Below are 24,971 nucleotides of genomic sequence, written 5' to 3'. Positions count from 1 at the left end.
ATTGCTCAGGACTCTAAGCCAATGGCATCTTTTTCTTTTCTTTGTTGATGGACATTTTTTGAAGATAAAGTTTTATGGAAATGTTGAAAACATCAGAGCAGTGCTGCTCAGGTGGGAGTAGTGTGGGCAACAGGTGCCCCCTGGAGTGCCCTTCCTGGTTAGTGTCTTCATTCCTCTTGTTGGTAGCTCTAAAAGCTAAAGTACAGAATTTTAAACCCACTGCCCTAGTCCTTTTTGTAATTATCATTCTTTTATTTTTTATTTTATTTTATATGAGAGGAGGGGAGATATTGAGACAGACTCCTGCATGCACCCTGACAGGGGGCCAATGTTCGAATCAACAAAAATGTCCTCAACACCCAGGGCCAATACTCGAACCAATCAGCCACTGGCTGCGGGAGGGAAAGGGAGAGAGAGGAGAGTGAGGGAGGGGAAGAGAAGTAGATGGTTGCTTCTCATGTGTGACCTGACTGGGAATCTAACCCAGGACTTCTGCATGCAGGGTCGACACTCTATACACTGGGCCAACTGGCCAGGGCCCTGGAATTGCCCGTTTTAAAAATTAAAATCCACAAGAGTAATGCCGGTGGCCAGGGCCAGGCAGGTCCACATTGGATTCGTGCAGATGGTAGAGACACTGCGGAGCTGGAAAGCACTGGGCCATTCCATTTAATAAAGTCAAAGAAACAGCAAGAATGGCCTTTCACAGTGGCAAGTAGGCAATCCACCATCCACAATCAGCCCCCCCCAAGCCCCACAGACCCACACAGGCCACATACACGGGGCACAGCCACATGCCCATGCACCAATCAGGCAAAGCGCTTGCAGCCAGCAAATCAGTGAGCAAACCCAACACAGCTGCCTCACAACAAGTCGTTAGTCTCATTTCTTTTGAACAGCATAGGTTACAGCTATCTAATCCTAACAAATGATCAGTTTATCAACTTATTCAGTATAATAGTGGTAGTAAAATATGGCCTGACCTGTGGTGGCGCAGTGGATCAAGCACTGACCTGGAATGCTGAGGTCGGTGGTTCAAAACCTTGGGCTTGCCGGGTCAAGGCACATATGGGAGTTGATGCTTTTTGCTCCTCCCCCCTTCTCTCTCTCTCTCTCTCTCTCTCTCTCTCTCTCTCTCCCCCCTCTAAAATGAATAAATAAATAAAAATAATTTAAAAAAATATGCATGGGAATCCTACTGATGATATTTATATTGTAACTGGTATCTTATGAAGATATTACCTCAAACTAAAGAAATGATTTTATTTGTGGAAATTTTAGATGCTAGAATGTCTTCTCTGATGTATTTCCACAGCCTTTAAAAAATGATTACTCTAGCTGTGTGTGAGTAGGGGCCATACTAAAAGTAAAATCTCCTCAATCACTTTTAGAAAAGTTGCCTTTTAAGAGACAATTCACTGAAAAATTACATAGTAAAAGAGATAAATTTCTTTATTGATTTAAGAGAATATTTTCTATTGGGTTAAGACAAAATGATAATGTAAAGACAAAGGGGCAGCATTTTCACATCGGAGCAGAGAAATTCTATTTGCTTTTGGTCCTATGTCCCTGGGCAGGCAGATCATTCATGTTTAGACCTCTTGTTGCCAAATGCTGCATACATCTTACACATGGCTCTCTAATTTCTATTTATTTATTTATTTATTTATTTACTTATTTATTTAAGCAAGTATGTAAGAGGAGGAGAGATAATGAGACAGACTCCCACATGCACCACTACCAGCAACCAACCTCCTCTGGGGTCCAATGCAACCAACCAGATATTTTTAGCACCTGAGGCTACATCTCTCTCTCTCTCTCTCTCTCACACACACACACACACACACACACACACACACACACACATACACACACACGTACCAACAGAGCCATCCTCAGTATCTGAAACCAACCCCCAGAAGGGAAGAGGAAGAGAAGCAGGAGAGGGAGGAGAGAGAAGCAGATCACTACTCTGTGGGCCCTGACTGGGAATTGAACTCAGGATGTCCATATGCCCGGCTGATGCTTTGTTTTTGCACTTTCCTGACCTAGACGGGAGGCTGGCAGCAGTGAAGGAGGGTGATATCTGCCCCAGGGGAATCCTGAAGCCAGGGCCTCTAATTTCTTGAAATTATGGTAAAGATATCACTATTCCTTGCCCAACTTGCAACTTCCTATAAATGTCCCCAGGTCCAGCATGGTTTTTGTTTCTCCATGGGTAATTCCACCAGCATCCACAGGGGGGCAGGACATACCAGTCAGCACAGTTGTCTGTATTTCCTTCCATGGGGTGAGGGGGGGAGTCTAACCACGAAGAGAATGCCTGGGTTATGTTGCTAAAGATGCCTTCTCACCTCTCAGCTCAAGAATATTGTGCCTTTTTAAAATGTTCTTCATAGATGAACTTGCTGACGAAATACAAAAATCTAAGACTAAAAACTTAAATTCTATAACATTATTTCAAAATCTCCAAATGTGAGCTCTAAAAGCAGACTTTTATTTGCAATTTGCTCTTCATATCTTTATTTTTATACCTCAAACTCACACACATACACACACAGGAGAGAGAGAGAGAGAGAGAGAGAGAGAGAGATTTGTATTTGAAAGGAAGGAAAGTCTTTATACATTCCTGTGGATCATTGTCGCTATATTTGAAAATTAAATGTTTTTGTTTGTTTGTTTGTTTTTTAATACAGAAGAGTTGGATTGGGAGTCAAAGAGCTTGCCTCCTAGTTCTGGCTAGATTTCTGACAGCCTGTGAACTTGAGCCTCTCCACTGAGTCTGCCTGTCCCTCTCCTTGCTCACCTGTGAGAGCAGTGCTGCAACCCATTCCAGCAAAGGGCAGCCAGCACTTTCCTGACCTAGACGGGAGGCTGGCAGCAGTGAAGGAGGGTGATATCTGCCCCAGGGGAATCCTGAAGCCAGCAGGGACCACATCCTTTGTGGTCACTGTCCTAGTGTCATTTACTTTGACACATGACTCCAGCTAGTGTGCTGAGAGATCCTGAGCCACAGCAAATAAGCTCATCACTTTGTTTCCTGTTTACTGATAACTTGAAACAGATAATAGTTGCTGTGGGCAAAATGAAAGGAGAATACACAAGGCTACAGTTGCTGGCAGGAAACATTTTATTGGATGGAGAGTCCAAAACCATAAATCATCATTAACCAGACTTTATACTGATAGAAATTAAAATACAAACCACAAATGTGCATTGTCCTGAGGGAAGGGGTGGAGAAAGACCACAAGGAAAAGGCCTTTCTGGGACGACACTGAGGCAGACGAACACAGCGAGACACAGAGCAGGCCAGACAAGACGCATGTATCTCACAGCTGACAGGTAGGCAGAAGGGGAAATGCTGTGCTGGGAGTGAGAACTTAGGCATTTTGAGTTTGAGGATTTGCAGAAGTGGCGTGGGCAAGGCCATCGTAGGGTGCTGAAGACCTTTAGAGATGGGCAGAGGGCACAGAGGAGAGATGTTGAAGGAAATGTGCTTGGCAGTAATACAACTTTAAATACCTCCCAAGACAAACAAACAAACAATAATAAAAAACTCCGTGGACATGCTTTGGCTATAATGTTTCGTTGCAAAAGAAGAATACAATGTAAGCATCTATTTTGGGGTTATAAAATAAATGAAAATAATATGTGCACAAAAAAAATTAAGAAGGAATGGAAAAAAAACACCCTAAAACAAAAACATTTGATTTGTTGTAACAAAATCTGAGAAGCACTTTTTTTATTCAGTTCCATTTTCTTTTATACTGTTACTTAGTCAATAATAAACTACTTTAAAGCACAAAGAGCAGAAGGAAGAAAAGGTTATGATAAAACACCTTAGAATCTCAAATCTCAGAAGTTAAAACTCATGAAACCAAACTAGAGTGGGACCAGAACGGACAGCCACAGAGGGGATTGAGAGGAGAGCTAAACAGCCCACTGGGCAAGGGCCCAGACTGTTACAGTGTGATCTTGAGCCTCAGTTTCCCTACATGTAAAATAGAGGTAATATGCATTTACTTTATAAGACTGTTTTGAAGATTAAATGAAATCATATATGTAGAGGGTTTACAACCCTGCCCAATTCCCAAATACTCTTATTTATTAATTAATTAATGTATTTATTTGCCGTTACCTGAGGGAGACCAGCGCTCAGGGTGGAGTGCACAGCCCAGACCTGAAGGAAGTGAAGAGTGAAGGGAGTAATGTAGCAAAGCTCCCTCCTCCCCCCCTGTCAGGTGAGTGGTCCCTGCAGGCGCAGTAAAATAAATAAAAAGGCAGAAGACAGAAAGGGAAGAAAAGTGAGAGGGAGTGGGGTAGAGAGGATGGGAACACACACACACACACACACACACACACACACACACACAGCAGTGTGGGGAGAAATGGTCTGAGATCAAAACCATAAAGGGCAGGGAAGGCAAGAATGGAATCAAGATATTGGGCCAGTGATGGGTTCTTCTGTGTTGGAACAGGAAGAACACTGGGTTTGGGCTCTGAGTCCTGGGGCCAGTCCATGGCTGCATGGTCTCTTGGCTAAGAGTCCTTGGAGAGGTCATTTATCTTCTCAATCTCTCTTTCTCTTGTTTTAATCTGTGAAAGTGAAAATAGTAAAACCAACCTGACAGAGTTGGTGGGGCTTTAAGAGAGAGCATTTTTTGGTAAGGGGCTGAGCACCCGATACAGGCACAGAGAAACTCTAGTCCTGGGCGTTCCAGTTGCACTGAGCGCTCGCTGTGGGAGAGAAGCAGCCTTCCTCCTCGACTTGCAGCGTCAGGCCCAGGAAGGAGCGGGGCAGTGGGCGGGAAGACAGGCCCGGAGAATCTGGGGACAGATAAAGGAAACTCGTGATGGGGCGAGGCCGGGCTGAAGAGAAACAGATTGGGGAAGAGCTGTAAAGGGAGGGTCCGCGGACGGGGAGGTGGAGGCCGAGGCGGGAGAGAGTGGGAAGGCAGAAAGGGATGGGAGGGCAGAGTGAAGAGAGAGCGGGCTGGGGAAAGAAGGGCTGGAATGCAGAAAGGACTTGGGGAAGGAGGAAGTATTGAAAGCGGAGGTAAAGAAGAGAGGGAAAATGGGGATACAGTGGAGGCGGGGGACAGGCCGCCAGAGGGAAGAGGACCCGGGGAGCAGACGGAGAAAGGAAACGGCTAAAGCCAGAGTCAGAAGAGGTTGGCGACTTCGAGAGAAGGGGCTGCGGCCTGGAGGAGAGCACAGCGGCTTTTAGCATCCATCCTGCTCTAACTGGTGGCCTTTGCCTGACCTCGAGGGTCGGAAACAGATGCCCCGTCTCTGTGGAGAGCTGTACCTCACCGAGAGGACGGAGCTGCTCGGGGCTGGGCCCTGTGCCTGACGCACCGAGAGGCGTCCGGGGCCGGGGGCTGGGCCCTCGGGGAGCGAACAGCCGGCCTGGAGATCGAGGCGGAGGAAGGACGGTGCCACCGCCCGGAGCGGCGCGCAGTCGGTTGCGGGGGGTGCCTGCACCGAGCTGTCTTTTGGGGGCGCCGCGGCCGCTTCCCTCCTCCGGCGTCGCACTCTCCAGGAAAGTGGAAGCCGCTGGTGAGTCCGGGGACCCCGTGCGAAGCTGCAGGACAGAGCATCGGACAGTGCTAGGGGGACCCTGGCTCTGCGGATGTCCCCGGGTTCCTCGCTGTGGGGCGGCGGCGCCCGCCTCGCCCTGCCCCGCGCCCTGGGCCGGCTCTGCGCGCACCGCGGGGCCGCCCCGAGCGCTTCCCTCGGGGGCGCCGCGCCTCCCCGCCGCGCCCGCACGGGGCCGACCCTCTCCCCACACCCCCCGTCCGCGCACCCGGCCTCCCCGCCGCGCCCGCACGGGGCCGACCCTCTCCCCACACCCCCCGTCCGCGCACCGGCCTCCCCGCCCCCTCCTCCCCCTGCCCTCCCTCCCCTCGCTCCCCTCCCGGCTGGGGGCGGGAGGGGGCGTGGCAGGCCGGGGTTTGTGTGGCGGGGACCCGGCTCCTCGCACTCGGAGTCCACCCCGGGAGCCCGGCCCCAGCCGCTGTCCAGCCGCTCCGCGCCCCTCGCGCCCCGCGCCCTGCGCCGCTGTCTGCGGGAGCCGCTGCCCCGCGCTCGCCATGGACACTCCCAGGGTCCTGCTCTCGGCCGTCTTCCTCATCAGTTTCCTGTGGGATTTGCCCGGGTTCCAGCAGGCTTCCATCTCGTCCTCGTCCTCTGCCGAGCTGGGCTCCGCCAAGGGAATGCGGAGCTCCAGGGAAGGGCAGACGCCGCGGGCGCCGCAGGGGAGCGCCCCGGCGCGGGCGGCCCCGGAGCTCCAGGAGCCGCGGCCGCGGGCGCAGCACGAGCCCCGGCGGCCGCCGCCGCCGCAGCCGCCGGCACAGGAGCCGCCCGGCAGGGGCCCGCGCGTGGTGCCCCACGAGTACATGCTGTCACTCTACAGGACCTATTCCGTCGCCGAGAAGCTGGGCATCAACGCCAGCTTCTTCCAGTCTTCCAAGTCGGCGAACACGATCACTAGCTTTGTGGACAGGGGGCTGGGTAAGTGGCAAAGCAGATCCCGAGTTCTTTCCCGGGCGCTCCGCCGCGGAGGCTCCGGTCCGGCTCCTGCAGGAGGCGGCATCTGTGGATTCCGTTCTCGCTCTGGACACCTCCCCGTTCTTTCCTTAATCAGTTTTTTCAAAAGTCTGAGTAAGTTTCTGGATTCGGCTGCAGACTTAGTTACAGTTTGCCGTCCGGCCCTCTTCCCTTCACTGTCCTGCCTTCTCCCCCTCGTCTTTGCAGAAGGCGGCGCGGCGGCCGCTCCTCTGGTCGCTGTGGAGCGTGGAGGGCGGAGGTGGCGGGCAAACGCCCCGGGCTGGGTCGGGGTCGCGGCGGGTGCTGACGGAGCTGCGCCCGGGGCGCCGGGGTTTGCGGGACCGAGGCCTGACCTGCCTGCGGGCCGAGCGGACCCCGGGGCAGGAGGGAGCGCTGGGGATGCCGCGAGTTCCCATCCGCTCCGGAGAGACTGCAGACGCGAGTCCCGCTGTCGTGGGAGCGAGTCCCGCGGTCGTGGGAGCGAGTCGGCGAGCTGCGTCTGGCAGTGCCCTCTCCCGGCCGTCGCAAGGGTTCTGGGCGCGTCCCGGGAGCAGGGTGTGGGGACTGTCAGCGGGGAGGGAGCCCTGCGCCTCGGGACGCCTTTGCCGCGGTGGTGAGTGAGCTTCCCGCCGCGCCGAGGCCGCCGCCGAGGGGCTTCTGCCGAGACAGCGGCAGCACCTGGCAGAGCGGCCGGGGCAGGAGCCGGCCGGTCCCTTTGAGGTTTGTTATTAGTGTGTCATCCACATGGGCGCGCGGGTGGGCTTGTCCACCCTTCTCGGCCAGCCGGCTCCCCTCTCTCTGCGCCCCTGTCAGGGACCGGTCACTGGTCTCCGGTGCCGGCGCGGCGCTTACTGAGTGTCCGCGCACCCTGGTGCCCACTCTCCGCTGCGGGTCGGTCTGCGGCGTAGGCAGGGCCTTCGAGAAAACCTCACGGTCCCCTCTGGTCCCGGAAACCGGAGAGGAACCCGCAGGCGCCAGAGGAGAGATAACAGTGCGGATGGAGACGGCAACGGAAGGGAGAAAAGTAAAGAAGGGAAGGGGGAGAGAGGGGATGAGGAGAGAGGGAGGAAGAGATGAGAGGGTTATGCTGTGACCCACGCCGCGGTCCCGCCCAGAGTTAGCTCCGCGCGGGTGTCTTTCCCGCCTCCCACTCCTGGGCAGCGAGAGCGGGGCGCTCAGAAGCCTGCGAGCTCGGGCTGGGGCTGGAAGCACTGCTCTGCCCCTGGGGCCTCGGGCGCCCTCACATCCTCGAAGCTTTTCAGTGCCGACTGCTGGTCCGGGGCTTCCTCGGCTCCCAACGTCAGACTTTCCCCACGCGACACGCAGTCGCCTTCCTTGCGGGCCAGGTTCCCGCTGGTGCTGGATTCACGCTGCAGCCGGAGGTCAGCGAGGTTCATGAGCTGCTGAAAGGTTCAGGCGGCAAATGAGCGCTGGGTGTTTCATAGTGATTTTAAGACCACTAAAGTCACCTTTGCAAACGCACGTGTCTCCTTCGTAGGGCTGGGACTGGGTCCCGGCTACCAGGCTGCCGGCGCGGCTGGCCAACTTTCTCCTCTACCCCCACCTTTGCTTCTGTCTCCTTCGCTCTTCATCTTCTCCGTATTGCCCGCCTTTTCTACCACCCTAGTCGAAGATGATACTAAGGAAGCTCAGAGAAAATTGTTCGAGAAGCCTTTCCCCAGGGGAACAAATCTCGGAGGCCCAGGCTGGCTGGTGGTTGGGCGTGCGTTCTCTTCCCCCCGAGGGGAAGCCTCCAGACCCTCCGCCGCTCCCCCACACAGACCCCCCTGGCTTGTTCTCTGCGCCCTGTGTGTTTGGCACGGGACCAAAGGACTCTGCGGGCGGTTCAAAGTGTCTATCGAAGCCTGTGTCGTTCAGGCAAGTGGAGGGGTCTCTGGGGGCTTCAGGTCCGGGTCAGACCAGTGCTCGCTTCACCGTTACCTACGCTACAGCCTCTCCCCCGGCACCTCGCCGGACGCCCTCGGGCATCGGAAGTAGGGAAGGGCCTGGCCGCGCGCCCAGGCTGGGGGTTCAGGGAGAACTCTCTATTTCCCAGCCAAGGTCTCTAGGCTAGCCGGACTCAGATCCAGACGTCGGGCTTCAGCTCCGAATACCTTATGGAGCTAAAGTTGCGCGCGGTCTCCTGCGGGAGGAGATGCGGAATAACCACTTGGATCGCAGCTTCAAATGCGCGGTCTCTTCCACTCTCTAGGTTCCCAGAAAACGAGAAGAAAGACGGTTAGTTGACTGGGAAGGCTATGCAGCCAGCACGCAGCGCGGGGGCCAAGGAGTCGTAACCGCGGGCTGGAGGGGGCGCACGGAGGAGGGGGCGCGCGGAGGAGCGGGCGCACGGAGGAGGGGGCGCGCGGAGGAGGGGGCGGTCGGAGGAGCGGGCGCGCGGAGGAGGGGGCGCACGGAGGAGGGGGCGCACGGAGGAGGGGGCGGTCGGAGGAGGGGGCGCGCGGAGGAGGGGGCGCGTTGGAGCTACAGCCCAGCTTGATAAAGGGAAAGCCTCACTTTCCCTCTCACTGATTTTGATTTGATGTGTCACCGGCGGTGACCTCGGGCTGGACCTTCCGGGGCTTGCTTAGCATCGGGCCCCTGATTGGAGTGTTTCAACTCAGCGATCTAATTGAGGGTTCATGTCATAACACATCAAACGGTGTCTAGTCTCCCGTGATGGAAGGAACCCGCCAGCCGCGCATCCCCGGCCCCTGGCAAGGACTTCCGCCCCTTTCACGTGGGTTCTCCCCAACGCGCCAAACCCTCCAACACCCCCTCCCCCAACCTGTGGACGGCGGGGCGAGAAGGAGAGAGCAGCGGCCCGCCAAGAGCTGGTCCAGCCGCGCTCACTTGGCGCTTTGCCTCGAGGATGTTTAAATCGCCATCGAATGTGGCAGGCTTGGCTTCGAGGAGCAGGGGTCCCTCAGGGGGGGAGGAGCAAAAAATATGGCAGGAATCCCGAAGCCGGCTCACAGGGCATGAACTACTTACTCACGTGCAGAATTGGTAAAAATTCCCTCACCCGGGAATCCGAGACATCCAGAGTTCCATCTGAAGGTTTCCACTAAAAGTGCAGGAGCAGGGAGGGGTAAAGTCTCACCGGAGCGCACGAAGAGCGTTTGAGGTTTATAAAGACTGCACGTTCTGGGCTCCTTTCCCCCTGCCACCTTCTCTCCCTCCCCCACCCGCAAGAGGAGCTTATTGCAGTTTTGTGTGGGTTTTTTTTTTCTCATGAATATGTCCCTTCTTTCGATTTATTTAAACATCTAGGGGTAATACCAGTAACCAAGATATACTGAGGGTTTACTGTGTACTAAATATTATGCTAAAATCTGTTACAGGAGTTATTTCTAATTTTAACAGCAACCTCCCAGAAAGTGTTACAACCACTGTTTTCCAGGTGAATTGAGGAAGACAGAGGTTAAGCAAGTTGTTCAAAGTCACACAAGTAGTGAGAGGAGAAGTTCGTACCTGGTTTTAGACCCTGCGTGCTTGGCTTTGGCTCTATATAGGTAGGGTAAAGAGTGAGAACATTTCTAAAGGAGTGTGGCAAGAAGCAAAACAATGGACAGATTTCCTACCCGGTCTGATATCCCTCTGCAGTCTCTCAAGACCCAGTTAGTAATTGGAATGGAACTTTGGATTTAAGGGTCTGCCTTGTTTCCTCTTTATACACCTTGTAAAGAGCACAAACTATGTTATCCCCGATACTTTACAATGTTTTTATATCGTTCTTTTAAATGATTTTGGATCTATCAAGATGAGAAAGTGTGTGCATATGTATGTTGGTACAGTCATAGGACCAGAATGGACCAGGCTGGGTATAGAAACATTAAAGTTAGAACAAGATAGAACTCATTACAAGATTGGACCCCAGGCCCCGGGGGCCTGGGAAAGTCAGACAGTTAGAATTTCTATGAATCCAACATGGCTGAGAGAGAGGGAAAGGGAGAGAGAGAAACAAAACCCAGACTTGCAGTTTTTGTAGTGAGGAGCGCCACAAAATTCCAACCAGGAAAAAAAAAAAAAAAACACACAGAAGACACACAACTCCCAAGGATGAGGAAATCAAAATGAGTCTAAGAATATTGCTGCGACTTAGGTTTCCAGATGATTTTGAAATAAGAACACACTTTAAAGGTATTTTTTTTTCTTTTGGTTGCTGTCACAATAGCGCTCTCAGAAAGGAGGCAGTAGGGAACAGATAAAACCCCAAACGAGATCGGAACATCCTTGAAGAACTTGAGACCCTAGAAATGAATCTCCTGAGAGTTTTCAGCTGATTGTGTATTGGCTTCTTGGTTTACCCTCCGGGCCGTGATTAGCAGGGGGCAGGGCAGGACAATTGTGAAGTAACTGGGCTGCGGGGCGGGCGTTCTCAGGGCCGCGAAGAGTTCTCTCGGGATTGGAGTTGGTCTGGTGCAGCACGTTTATGCAAAACAGCGAATTTCTGGGCGGACCTGGGCCGCAGAACGCTTTTGTAGTCAACTCAGCAGCGCTTTTGCCGGGATCCTGTTGTCGTTGGCAAACGGAAAATGAAATATAAGCGGGGAAGTATTTTAATGGGGACGGAGGGAATTCACAACTGTTAATTATTTGGTGACCTTGTATTCGATTTGTTTGAGTCTCTTATAAAAACACTAATGCAGACCAGACGGCCAAGCAAGCAAGGAAGCCGGCAGAAGGTTCCAATCTAAGGTTTATTTCCCCGGAAAAAGGGAACAGCCTTGGAATAGAATTGTTGAGCTTCCAAGTGTGTGCGTGAGCGCCGGCTCCGGGTTAGTGTTGCTCAGCAGGTTCAGGACCCTTCTTCAGCCAGGTGAGCCCGAAGGCCCTGGAAAAGGCCTGGGAATAAGGGGAAAGGAAGCCATAAACCACAAGTTTGTTCTGCACTTCTGGCTGGAATGATTTATGCACTAAGGCCACAAACCAATCGCCTATCCATTGGTTTGTTGTTAAATATCATTTGTCATCCGCATCCCTAAGTCCTTGAAAACTGCCTTAAAGACGCTTACAAGGGCCGCCTTAGCAAGAAGCGAGGACCATCCAGAATCAACGGAAGCAAGAGTGCAGATTGGCGCCGGGATCCCGGGCGAGGGTCCTAGACAGGAGGGCCAATCTGATGGCACCGAGTGTCTAACCCACCGCAGGGCTCTTTGGTTCTGAGAGTTTGGCTGGTGGGAGAAGGGAAGAAAAAAAACCGTGCTCGGATATCCTTGTTATTTCTGCACATTAGAAAAAAAAAAAAAAGTTACCTAAGCCACAGCCACGACAAGCCTTGTAAATCCTTTTCCCACAAATCCGAAAGCTCCGCTTTCGGACTAGAGAGAATGAGCGTCGTCAGAACCCGCGTGGGGGGAGGGGCGTGGGGCGTTGCATGGACCGAGGCCTTAGCACACCCGGGTTTTCTCCAGTTGGACTTCTCGGGGTTCTGGCAAGCGGCACACCTTGAAATTGGCGATGTCTTCTTGCTGGAGCGGCGTGGGGAGAGGGAGACGGAATCTGATGGCCAGGTGGGGGAAAGAGCCTGACAGGAATAGGGTAGGAAGAGAACGTGGGTTTCCCTCCAGGACTGTTGCGCGCACCGAACGCCCTCCAGCACATCAGCAGTAAGTCCAGAGCTTTAAGTAAAGTGAAGGACATTATTAGTTCAATAACCCCTCGCATGTCGAGTAACTGCTCAAAACTATTCTCTCTACTCGGAGAAGGGGTCTGAGCCGAGGCTGTGAGATGCGGAAAGCGAGAATGTCGATCCAACAGGCCATTTCGTCGCTTGGCATCTAATGCCTCTCTCTTTTCCTTATAAAGTCCTGGCTGTTTATTTTTTAAGTTCAATGTTGGTTAAATGGTATCTCCTGTTTACAGGAATTGACTAGGTCCTCTTCGGCCTAATGGATTCCAGGGTTGCTGTTTCCTGCCTTTGAGGACAGTCCATTAGCGCTGCTGGGGAGCCGAGGACTGGGTGCGCTGGGGTGAGGGGCTGTCGGCGCTGGGAAGAGGCCGGCGGCACGCAGCACGCAGCCCCGGTCCGCGTTCCCGGAGCTGCACGCTGCGCTGCGAGTGGCCCGGGAGCCGGAGGGCGGAGCACGGTTTAGGGACCCGACAGTGGGCGTGCGGGAGAGAAGAGGGCGGGCCTCCCGCCTCCCGCCCAGGCCGGCTGGGTGTAGCTTCAGGAGCCCCACAGAAAGAGCGAGCAGGGCCAACGCAGAGAGCTGGCTCTGAGGTGGTGCTAGCAGCGGTAAGGGTTTACACACCCCTTCCTAAGGAACAGAGGAAACAAAGGGAATCGGCCCATCTGCTTTGCAAATCTGGCTTCAAGGTCAGTGGTCCAGCCACCACCACACTTACCAGTCACGGCCGCTCCCACCCCCTTGAGGACGATGTTGAACAACGCTGGACAATGTCCCCACAGCCTCCACCACGAATCTCATTTGCTGTTATTTCGGTAGTCTGCCAGGGTGCAGTGGGTTGGGCCATCTCTTCGCGAAGCCTCGCCCCGCCGAGCCCTCTGAAGAACACATCAGTGAGGTTCATCCTGCACAGAAGCCTTGGGCGATGAGGGTCCACTACCTCACGCACAACAACACCCCACTTCGAACCCTTTCCCCATCTGCAACCTCAGAACCGGTCGGAGCGGGAAAGACAGATGATGTGGGAATCTTTTCTTCTACTTTTGACCTTGAAGCTCGCAAGACAAAAGGCCCAATTCTGTTCCCGCCCAGGCCGTGGTTTTATATCTGCCACTCTCTCCTCCCGTGCCCTCTCCGCCCTCGGGCCTGCAGCGCTCCCCTGGGCTCCCGGGAGGCCCTACGGGGGGTCGACGGTGTAAGGAGGGCGGTCCCTGGCAAACCAGCCGGGTCCGGGCGCTGCCCGCGTGCCCAATCTTCGGAGAGTTAGCAGAGCGGAGGACGACGTCGGGGCGCAGGCTGCTTTCGCAAAGTAGGAAGGTGGGGAGGGTGGGGAGCGTGTGGGGACTGTCCCGAGCTTCTGTTTGGGATTCACCTAGGGTCATGTCCAATTCAGATTTGAGCTCTATAATCAGGAGGCTAGGCTGGGCCCGCAGTGAAAAGAAACGCCTTGTAAAGTGTCCTGGAGCTCGGCATCGTGCCTCTTGCTCTTGAGCTCCTCTCAGAACGTGCAGCCATGAGAGTTTGCACCAAGTTCATGGAAACTACTTTGTAAATGAATTCATTTGAGTCTAGAGAGGAGTCTCCTTGAAGCACCTTCGGACTCCTGCTGGGCGTGCCCAGTGCTCAGTGCTCAAAAGAGAGGGCTGGCCCTGTCTCCAGCAAGACACTGGCCTTATTGCGTTGGAGGCTGAGAGAAGTATTGTTTTCCGGCTGGTGGTAGTCTGAGTTCCCCTGACCTCCCTCTTCACTCGTTTGCCTCACGCTGAGACAGAGCTTACTTTGCTAACACTGTAATTTCTCTCAGGATACAAGCAGACCACCAGACTCGCTTAATCTGTGGGGTTTGCAAGGCCCAGGCTCATCTAGGAAGGAGCGTAGGGTGGGAGGAGAGACTTGGACAGAGGATGGGTAAGCCTCCTGAGACACTGGAGGATTTGCCTTGGGCCCCACTAGTCTTCGAAAGGAGGAGAAAAGCTGAGAAATTTATTAGGGAAAATTCTGGGGAAGCTGAGGGACCCAGAGAGGAGCTGGGCTGGTGAGTGTGTGACGAGAGGCACACACCCTTATATACCAACCAACAGGAACCTCGCGGGTGACTTGCTGCTGGTCTGGCCTGGTGGCCTGCAGCCCAAGGAGTCATTCACTGCAATAACCACTCTCTCACTCCTTTCCAACACGTGCCTAATTTTTGCCCAGAGAAGATCGGGAATATTGCTCTCACCCCCATCCCAGACTGATTCTACGGACATACCATGTCTCACAAAAGGACACTAAAGGGAGGAGTAGGTGGCAGGACAAAGAGACTAATATTTCTCCCCCTCAGGACTGCCACTGCCTGGCCAGGGAGCCAAAAGGTTAGCATATGGACTAGCACTGGTCCTAATCCCATAGAGGAGGGAGCCTTTAAGGAGGGCCTTCTCCTTGAGGTTCAGGCTAGAGGTTCTCTGCTCACCTGGCATTGTGGGAAGGACCACAGTAGTAGGTATGGCCCCAGAGGGGTGGTGATTGAAAAGAATCAAGATGATGGGGGTGAGGATTTGCCCTTCTCTGGAATTTATATAACCAAGAACCCTAAGCCTCTGCTTCTCTCCTCATCCCTCTTGTTCAGCACTTTTCCTCTGCTTACTTTTGGAAGTCTGTGGAGATAACTGAACTACACCTCCTCAAATAAGGCCAAGAGGAGACCCGGTGCCTACATCTTTCCCTACCCGGATGCGAATAGTTGTAGTAATACCGGCTTCATGTATTGAGTGCTGTGTGTGTCGTGCACTGCCCTGTGTGCCTTGATTCTGACCTTTACGATGACTCTGAAGAGTAAGGGTGGTTCTTCCATTTTATAGGCAAGGCATATGAGACTGGTAGAGATTATGACTCACTCCACCCAAGGTCATTCAATCAGTAAACCACAGGCCAGGGTTAAAATCTATGTCTCCTGGACTCCAGATTCCTGTGCTCAATCCATGTTGTCAGTAGTAACTAACATTTGTATATATCACCAGATATCTTTCCCACTTTTTATCTCACTTTTCACCCCCCCCTCAGTGACTGTGAGCTGGTGTTATTCTCATTTTGTGGATGAGAAAATTAAATTTTCTTGTAAATTTTCATTCAAAAATCCAATTGTTGGCCTGACCTGTGGTGGTGCCATGGATAAAGCGTTGACCTGGAAATGCTGAGGTCCCCAGTTCAAAACCCTGGGCTTGCCTGGTCAAGGCACATATGGGAGTTGATGCTTCCAGCTCCTCCCCCCTTCTCTCTCTCTCTGTCTCTCCTCTCCTCTCTCTCTCTCTCTCTCTCTCTCTCTCTCTCTCTCTCCCTGTCTTTCCCTCTCCTCTCTAAAAAAAAAAATGAATAAAAACCCCCCCCAAAAATCCAATTGTTGGCATCCCTGCAGTTCTGCTGATTAGAAAATGAGTGACTCTTGGGGACCAAGGGTTGATCTCTCCCTCCAGAAATGTGCAGTCAGAAAAAGCTGGAGCCCTCTTAGAGATTCTACCAGACACAGAGATCAAGGGCTGGGATGTCCAAGGTGGTGGCACAGATACTCAGCCAGGCCTCTTTTTATCTTGGGCAAGTTACTTTTAATCTCTGTTTTAGTTTTCTGATTAATAACATGAGCATACTGGCAATATATATATATATATATATATATATATATATATGTATATATGAGTAATATATATATTATATATAATATATACATATTTAAATGGTTTTGAGACTTAAATGAATTATTGTAGGTTTAGAATTTAGATTATGCTCAGCACACAGTAGGTGCTACACCAATGTTTGCAATTATGATTATTATGTGGTGTGGTCAAGCAAGAGCACCCTGGAGAGGCTGAATTGTGTGGATTGCCCCCTGACTCCGAGCCTCTTTGAAGATGCTTAGCAAACTCGGCAGTTTGCAAGGTTCATATCTCAACAGAAGTCTGACTTAGGACAAGAGCACAGACAGATGCCCTGAAGATCATTGTGTCCCAGAAACGGTTAATTGCTGGAGCACCCAAAGGCCTCTTTTATACAGGACTTAAAGGGAAAGGAGGCTAGTGGGAGGGAGAGTGCTGGTGGCTCCTTCTTTCTCGCCCAAGACACCTGATTCTATTTCCAACTTGTGAACTGTGGCATTTCAGGGCACTGCTAACCCCGAGGGACCTGGGGAAGAAGTGGCTCCAAACCCAGCTTTGAATTCTCTGCTAACCCCCCCCCCCCCAAGACCTATTGGAGTAATCCAGCCTGCCTTGTGTTGATGGCATTGATGATGCATGTGTGTCCTGTATCCTCCCTTTCTCCGTTTTTGCTCCAGGGCTTTATCAGAACACTGGTAGAGAGGATGTGGCTGCAGGACTTAAGGGAGGGGTTGGAGCTAAGACTTTCAGATCCTGTCCCTGGCTAGCTACAAGATAGTGGACAAGTGAAGACATCCCATGGAGCCCCACTTCCTTCATCTATAAATGAGTGTAACTGTAGGATGGACCTTGGACACTAGAAGCCATCAAAGCTGTGAGCACGTGCCTGGCACCAAGAGATGCACCGTAAAGCTTCAGTGCTGCCTTTGGCTTAAAATGAAAGGCGAGGGAGAGGTTTAGCTGCAAAGACTTCTGGAGTTTCCTTTATAAAAATGATCACCAGGGGAACTGAAGTGGGAAAGCTGGGTCTGTGCTTTCCTACGGCATGGGGCGTGACATGTGGCTGGATGGCTGGAGGAGGCAAGTGGCGGCAGACCAGACACCTGGACAGTAGCGGTCCAAGTCACCGCGAGTGGGCCTATCGTGGAGGAGCACAGAGTTTGTGGAGCAAAGGGCCTCGGGGGTCCGGAGAGCTGGAGCCCAGGGCGCACCCTCAGGCGCACGGGCGAGTGACAGAAAATCCAAACAGGATGCTCAAAAAGGACCTCAAGCTGTGTACTTACTCAGAGATGTCTTTGGGGGGTGGCGTGGAGGATGCAATGTTGGCCCTTTTGGCCCCAGACCAAACAAACGAAGTGGGAGGTTTTCAGAAACCCTGTACAAGATGGTACAGGGAAGCCATGGACAGCAAGGTGCACTCCCCGCCGCTGCACATCCCTCTCTTAGGCCACCCTCCTGGGGCTCAGGCTCCCAGGGCGTCTGGTCTTTGGGGCCTTGGCCATCCTTTCCTTACCCATCTAGTGCGTGCTTGTCTAGTTTCCTCCAGCCAAGTGCTGTGACTTTGCACAGATGCCTCTACCTTTCTTAGCCAATTTCCTCACTTAAAATGGGTTTAATTGTCCCTACCTTGCAAGTGATTAGCTCTTTTTTTTCTGTTTACTTATTTTCTTTCCTTTGTTTCTTTTCTATTGATTCCACACCAGATGTGTATGTTTGAGGTGTTCTTCACCTTTTACTAACTTGCTCTTCACTCAAAAAAGGCTGACCTATTCATGAAGAATTGTTTTCAAATCCGCAGGTGCTTTCCTCCTCCTCCTCCTCCTCCTCCTCCTCCTCCTCCTTCTCCTCCACCCTTCTTCCACCGCCCGCTGGGAAGGTCGACAAGGACAAATCCAGTGATTGTAACTTGCAAGGTCTCAATGTCTAATAGTCAACAAACACTGAATTAACTGGGGTCTGGTCCAAGCTGTAATAAATCAGGTTGATGCAAATTAAAAGCAAAAAATAAAAACAAAAATTTTCTGATGTAAAACTGACCAATTTCATTAAAAGGCCTAAAACAAATGATCCACTTCTAGGATGTAAGAAAATGTCACAAACAAACTTTGAAATGAAAAGTACAATGTTTCTCCTCAAGGGCAAGGAAGAGAGAGGGTCATTTGATAACAGCCCTCATGTATATAAGGGAGGGGAGGCTTGTGAAAAGGAGGGTGAAGGGCCAGCTTCCTACCCACAGGTGACCATGACAGCAGAGCCAGACGTTATAATGCCCTGTTAGTCAGCAAAGTGTCTGCAGGGTCACTGGGGATGGACAGTGGTGTGTGTGCTCCCCAGGTCAGGTACCTCCTCTGGGCCGTTTCTGTGAAGCATGGCTCTAGAGCAGGTCCAGACAAGTGGGGAATGTGGTCTGCAGGGGAGCTACGCAGAGCAGTCACCTTCTTGGACCCTCTGTTTAGGGGGGCAGAGCTTCAGGAGACCCAGTGAGAGAACGTGTGGCTGAAAGAGTAAAAAAATATGAGGGTGACTGGTGGGTAGACAGGATAGGGCTGGGGTAAGAAGGTAACTTGATTCCTGAGTACCACCTTCAAACCCTGCCCGGGCCCTGTGCTTTGGACAGCCCTACTTTGTCCATTTCCAATTGTGTCCTCCCCAAATGGTGGGGAATCTGAAGAGCCAAGGGACGTGCTCATCTAGATTAAGTATTCTTAAAATGAGATCCCTGATCAGCAGAATCATATCACCTGGAAGCTTACTAGAAATGCAAGTTCTGGGCCTCAACGCAAACCCGTGGGGCCCAAGAGAATTTACATATTTAACAGTTTCCTGTGTGATACTGAGGATGCAGATGGAGGGGCCCCAGCAGATTCCGTGGTTTTGAGAGCTACTACTATTATGGTACCTGAGCTATAGAGTTCTTATCCAAATAGCCCTGAGTCCACCTCCAGGGCTTGGAGAGCTTCTCCGTCAGATCTGTCCCCCTAAGAGTGCATCACAGGACCAATGTGTGCACCTGTACCCTGAGAGTGTCCATGTGCATGCACGTGAAGCCCATCAAACCACAGAATGGAGCTGGCTTTAGAGGAGAAGGAGCAGGATGTAGGTGCTGAAACGCCCATCTGCACTCTTTGCCAGTCCCTGGAAAGAGTAAGTGCCCAAGGTTGCAGAATCAATAGAGCCCTATCTCTATAGATACTTTCCTTTGTTCTGACCACACTTGAGGACTAGAGAAATGTGATTTAGCTTTGCAGACTAGGTAGTAATTAGTTCACACTTAAAAGAAAAAAAAAAGAATGCAAACAAAAGCAGGCTGATCTCTTCATGTTGCACCCGAGAGAAATAAATCAACCTTTACACTGCCTAATGTTTTCCAGCCAGTGGCAAACTCTCTCAAGAATTACATCGTAAGCGGACGTGGATTTTATCTGAGCAAGCCCTGCAAATACAGTTTGGACTATATCTTATTCCTTATACCATGGCAACTACTGGTTGCTTTTAGATTCTTGTACCTTGACTGTAATAGAGAGGCAATGGGCAGTGGGATTTGGGGCTAAATGCTGCCACTTTGGAGTAGACCTAGGTTTGAATTTCAACTTTACCACTTACTAGCTCTCAGATTTTGGTAATTAACTTAATTTCTCTGAGCCTTGAGTTTCCCATCTGTAAAATGAGAGCCATAAGGATACTTCCTTTACAGAACTGTTCTGTGCTTGTGAATAAAGTGAGGATGAAAAACATGTTAGCCCTCCCTCACACTTGGCTGGTGCAGCAAGTGCCTTAGGTTTGTGCGTCTCATCACATCCTTCGTTTAGGGACGAAAGTAAAGCCTAAGGCCATAGTTCTAGGGATCTGGGTGGTGGCTGAGCATTGTTCGACACAGGATTCTTTAAAGGAGGAGAAGAAAGCATGCTGAATTCCTACTGATTTTAATGTGACCCTGATCAGTCTGAAGGTCTTTACTTCCATAAATCAACGGCCTCTAGCAGCTTTTTCCCTTTTCACCTCTCTAACCCTTCCCACAGCTCCCTCTCAGGTTGGGACTTGTGTGTCAGAGTGAGGCAGCCAGCCCTGCGGTCTGCCCATCGTGGGGACTGGGTGTGGCTGAGGCTCCGGATCTAGTGCCCTGAGGCTACATCTGGACTGGCAGTGAGGGTTGAACCCGGGACCCAGTGACACTTTTACTATTGAAATTGACCCAAACTTTACTAGCTTCTGGGGAAAGCTGGGGGCTTTGGGGATTTTTTGTATTTGCTGGGTTGTAAATATTTTATGAGAAGGCAGCCCAGAAAAATCTGTTTAGTTTTCTGCCTTGCATAGTGAAGTGGGGCTGGCTTTATAGACAAATGTGTCAAAAAAAGAAGTCCAGCTTTGTCTTCATTTTAAAGAATTCGCCTTGGATGTTCAAAGTCTGTTGCTCCCCCCACATGGCCTACATTTCTATTTCTCACCTGTAACCAAAGATTTATCTTCAGGATTAGTTGAAAAGCATGAAAGTTTCAGGTTGTGTGGGTGGAGGAGGGAAGAATGTCAGTGTGTGTGTGTGTGTGTGTGTGTGTGTGTGTGTGTGTGTGTGTGTATGTGTGTGTGTGTGTGTGTGGCTGAGCTTTTCTCCTTTTAGGAATGTCTATTTCTCATCGACTGCAGGATCTCCTCAATGGATAGATACCTGGTGTGTGTGTTTCTTCATGGCAAATGAAGAAATACTTTTGAAAACTTCATTACTCTTTGTTTTTAAATAGTGAATTTAAAAGAAAAGGAAAGAAATCACACCTCTTTATTCTATCTGCTTTGTGTTGGGTCAAATACTTTAGCAAAACTTCCTGATGGGCAGCAACTTCTCCCTAGAGCACAAGTGGTTCTAAACTAGGAGTGCACCCTTAAGTAAAAACCAATAAAACCCCAATACCCAAGCCCTGTCTGCAGATATTGATTCAGTTGCTTGAAGTACGCCTAAGGCATCTGGTAATTTTTTTAGGTTTTCTAGATTATAAATGGGTAGCCAGATTGAGAATAGCTAGTCTAGAAGTTTCTCACTTATTGACCTGCAAGTATATACTAGGTCAGACGCAACTCGAAGTGCTGTAAAAGGAGCAAGATGGACTTGACATGGTCCTAGCCCCGGTCAGCTAGTGTGTGTGTGTGGGGGGGGCTGTTGCTAGGGAAATCAGACCACTAAAGAGAAATATGAACGAGGTCATTGTAGATAGTGCTAAGTGCCACGAAGATAATAAAACAGGGTCCTGTGATCGTGAGCGAGGGAGGCTACTTTAGCTCAAGGTGGTTGACGATGGCCTCTAGGAGGAGATGACATTTAAACTGAGAAGAGAATAATGAGAATGAGCCAGCTGAGAGGAGATCTGGGGGAAGTGCGGCCCAGGTCCGCAACCACAAAGGACACGTTAATGGTTACTTGCCAACTCCTGGGGGAAAACCCGGGAGGCCGCGGCGGCCCCTTCTCCAGCCGCCACCCACTTCCGCCCCGGGAACCCGAGGCTGACGCGGAGGAGCGGGCCTGACCTGGTGCGCCGCCCCTCGCCGGGAGGTCAGGTCCCGGGCTGGCCGAACTGAGCTCCCGGCCGGCCTGCCCGCTCCCCGCCCTTTTCCTCCCGGGGCGGCCGCGGAGCACCGGGCTGATCTCCCCCTTAAGTGAAACTGACTGTAATTATTTTTTATCTCGCAGACGATCTCCCGCACACTGCTCTCCGGAGACAGAAGTATTTGTTTGATGTGTCCACGCTCTCAGACAAAGAAGAGCTGGTGGGCGCGGAGCTGAGGCTCTTTCGCCAGGCGCCCTCCGCGCCCCGGGGGCCGCCCGCCGGGCCGCTCCACGTGCAGCTCTTCCCCTGCCGGTCCCCCCTGGTGCTGGACGCGCGGACCCTGGACCCGCAGGGGGCGCCCCGGGCCGGCTGGGAAGTCTTCGACGTGTGGCAGGGCCTGCGCCACCAGCCCTGGAAGCAGCTGTGCTTCGAGCTGCGGGCCGCGTGGGGTGCCCCGGACTCGGGGGAGGCCGAGGCGCACGCTCCGGGGCCCCAGCAGCCGCCGCCGCCCCCGGACCTGCGGAGTCTGGGCTTCGGTCGGAGGGTGCGGCTCCCCCAGGAACGCGCCCTGCTCGTTGTGTTCACAAGATCCCAGCGCAAGAACCTGTTCGCCGAGATGCGCGAACAGCTGGGGTCGAGCGAGGTTGGCGGCCCGGGCGCGGGCGCCGAGGGGTCGTGGCCGCCGCAGTCTGGCGCCCCAGACGCCGGACCTTGGCTGCCCTCACCTGGCCGCCGGAGGCGGCGCACTGCCTTTGCCAGCCGCCACGGCAAGCGGCACGGCAAGAAGTCGAGGCTGCGCTGCAGCAAGAAGCCCCTGCACGTGAACTTCAAAGAACTGGGCTGGGACGACTGGATTATCGCGCCCTTGGAGTACGAGGCCTACCACTGCGAAGGCATGTGCGACTTCCCGCTGCGCTCGCACCTGGAGCCCACCAACCACGCCATCATCCAGACGCTGATGAACTCCATGGACCCCGGCTCCACCCCGCCCAGCTGCTGCGTGCCTACCAAATTGACTCCCATCAGCATCCTATACATCGACGCGGGCAATAACGTGGTCTACAAGCAGTACGAAGACATGGTGGTGGAGTCCTGTGGTTGCAGGTAGCGGCGCCTTCCTGCCGCCTTGGCCCGTGACCGCAGGGGAGGCCTGACTGCAGAGAGGCAGAAGAGGAGACGGCCTTGGAGGCAGAGGGTGGGGGGAACAGCCTGGACAGGCAGCTCGGTGGGAGAGGAGAAAGCTCAGCCTTCCCAGAACCTTTCACCTGCCAGCCCAGAGAGAGATACGGATTTTCACACCTTGCCTTGCTGCCCTGGTAAAACAAGCCAAGGAGGATTTCTTTAGTTTTTATCTTTATTATTGTGGCTTTGGATTCCCTTGTGTGTCTCACGGGTTTTGATAGGAGGTGGGCGGAGGGGAGACACATACCTGTTTCTCAACCACTTCATGAATTGAAAAAAAAAAATAATATGGTAGTTTAAGAAGGGAAACGGTGTGGGAGGAAGAATCACGTTTGACCACATCTCGGTTTGATTGTATTCTACCTATGTAAAGAAGGTGGGTCTTTCTGGCTATATCATAGCCAATGCCTTGTGAACTCCCAATTAGAAAGTGTTAAAATAGAGAAATTGGGACAAGGAATAATAAACCAAGGAAGGCTTTGCCTTTCGAAGAGCTTTGAGAGAGGTGGGCCCAAGAGGGCCTTTTTTACTTGTATACTTTCTGGCAACCTGCATCTCACTCCAGGGGGCTCAGGTCACACTGCCTTTAGAGTTGCTTTTGCTGGTGGGGGCAAGGGAGCTGGTATGGATGGAATGACAGGAATGAGTCCAAATGGAACCCCCTGAAGGAGAATGAAAAACTACAAGGCCTGCCTCTGACTCCTGACACAGAGGTGCAGTAGCCCTGGCTGGAGGTAACTTAGGAAACACCCTTCCTGGTGTTTCTTTGAACAGAATTTGCCAAAATTGAGACATCCCCTTTTAAGGGGAAGGTGATTTTCCAGTTAAACAAACAAACAAACAAAAAATAGAAAGGAATGGGGAACTCTATAGCTAAGGTAAGAGGTGCAGAGGGAAAGTGACCCCAGAAGTAAAAGGGTGAAGTCAGGAGGGGAGGTGGTGGGCCCCACAGGAGGATGGGGAGAAAGGGCAGGCCAGGGGCAGAGAAGAGAAGGTTGAAAAGGGAGACAAGTCCCTGTTTCCCAAGTTTCTTTAAAATCTGTGTTTCCTCCCCTCTCTCTGACATTCCTGAAAGATTACTAGCCAGTAATAGCCCAGGGCTCCCCCAAAAGAATTGTTTCAGATTGTAATTACCAGTTAGACAATGTTTTAAAAACTTGGTAATGAGAAACTGTGAAAAGAGCAAAGTGTTACATTGATCTTGGGGTGGGAGATGGAGACCTGGCAGTGAGAAAGGAGGCAGGGGTGGAATTCATCTTCAGGGAGGAAGCAGGAGAGAGCACAGAGTAATGGAAGTACCCACTCCCAGAATATCAAAGACATGAGCAGCCTGCACCAGTATTATTTTCAAACATTGCCCATAAATAGGCCCTTTGAAAACTTTGCTTCCTTCTCATCTTTGATCATGAAATGGTTTAAACAAGGCAACTTGTACCATTCATTTAAAAAGTTTTGTTTTTCCAAAGTGGTTTTGCTCTCTCTTGATTTCAACCTGTTGCTTGTTTGGTTCAGAGAATTACAATATGTCAAAGAAAAGTTGAGAATGATAATAAATGCTAATATAAAATGCTGAGTAAAAATAAAAGACTCGGCCAGGAGAAGTAATTTAAAATGCACATTTGCTTTGGATGCACTGTTGTTCTGTTAAAAGGCTGTATATATTTGTTTATTTAAGGTGACTGAAAGTGCAAAGAGGAAATGGACAGCATGCAATTCATCTTAATGTACAAAACGTTATATGCACTCAAATGTTATAATTTCTAATATTTTTAAAGTTTATATTCGAGTTGTATAAAGTTAAGCATTAATCAGATATTTCATTCTTCCTTAATGTTATCATTTCTTAAATATTATTACAAAATTTTAAGTCTGTCTAATGGAGAGTTTTTTTAAACTGTCTACCTCACTATAATACAAGTATTTGCAAACACTAAATTTACCAGAGGTCAATTAATATTCAAAACATTTTTTACAGTATACTTTTCCTGGATGATAATCTAATACTGTATCATTAAACTCATTTTCTCCCTTAATAACTCAGCCTGGTTTTATGGATCTACTTAGAAAAATAATTTTCTCAAGGAATTACTGTCAGTGATGAGGGATTGAATGTCTGAAAAGACACTGGTTATTTTAAAAGCCAAAATTTGTATTTTCATAACTCTTCCATAACTCTCTTTCCATAAAATTTTCATTCATCAAATACCTTTCATCTATTAGAACAGTGTTTATAAGCCTGTGCCCCATTTTAGCATCTCAAGAGCTCAAATAAGAATTGGATTATTTCTTGGTTTATTTAATGTTCAAAAAGAAAGCTGTAAATTACACAGACTAGCCAAAATGTCAGTAATTACTATTTACCTTTATGGCCTATTGGAAGCTGAAGATATGAAATGTTTTTCTGTTTGATCTCTTGCTGCAAATCAGGGAACCTATGTACAAGT

The 24,971-nt window shown here is 51.2% G+C and overlaps 1 protein-coding gene and 1 long non-coding RNA gene across 2 annotated transcripts in view; one reads left to right on the top strand and one right to left on the bottom strand.

The window, feature by feature from the left end:
* LOC136401251 (uncharacterized) overlaps positions 1-24,971 on the bottom strand; it is a 786,796-nt gene that overhangs the window by 94,755 nt on the left and 667,070 nt on the right. The window lies entirely within an intron of this gene.
* On the top strand, positions 6,093-24,348 carry GDF6 (growth differentiation factor 6). The gene is made up of 2 exons (XM_066372473.1): positions 6,093-6,513; positions 21,489-24,348. Exons 1-2 carry the CDS (start codon positions 6,093-6,095, stop codon positions 22,451-22,453), a joined length of 1,386 nt encoding a protein of 461 aa, XP_066228570.1. The 3' UTR covers positions 22,454-24,348.

This window comes from Saccopteryx leptura, chromosome 3 (genome assembly GCF_036850995.1).
Source record: "Saccopteryx leptura isolate mSacLep1 chromosome 3, mSacLep1_pri_phased_curated, whole genome shotgun sequence".
Classification (NCBI taxonomy): Eukaryota; Metazoa; Chordata; class Mammalia; order Chiroptera; family Emballonuridae; genus Saccopteryx; species Saccopteryx leptura.
Note: the sequence above shows the minus strand (reverse complement) of the source record. Positions and strands in the feature narration are given on the sequence as shown.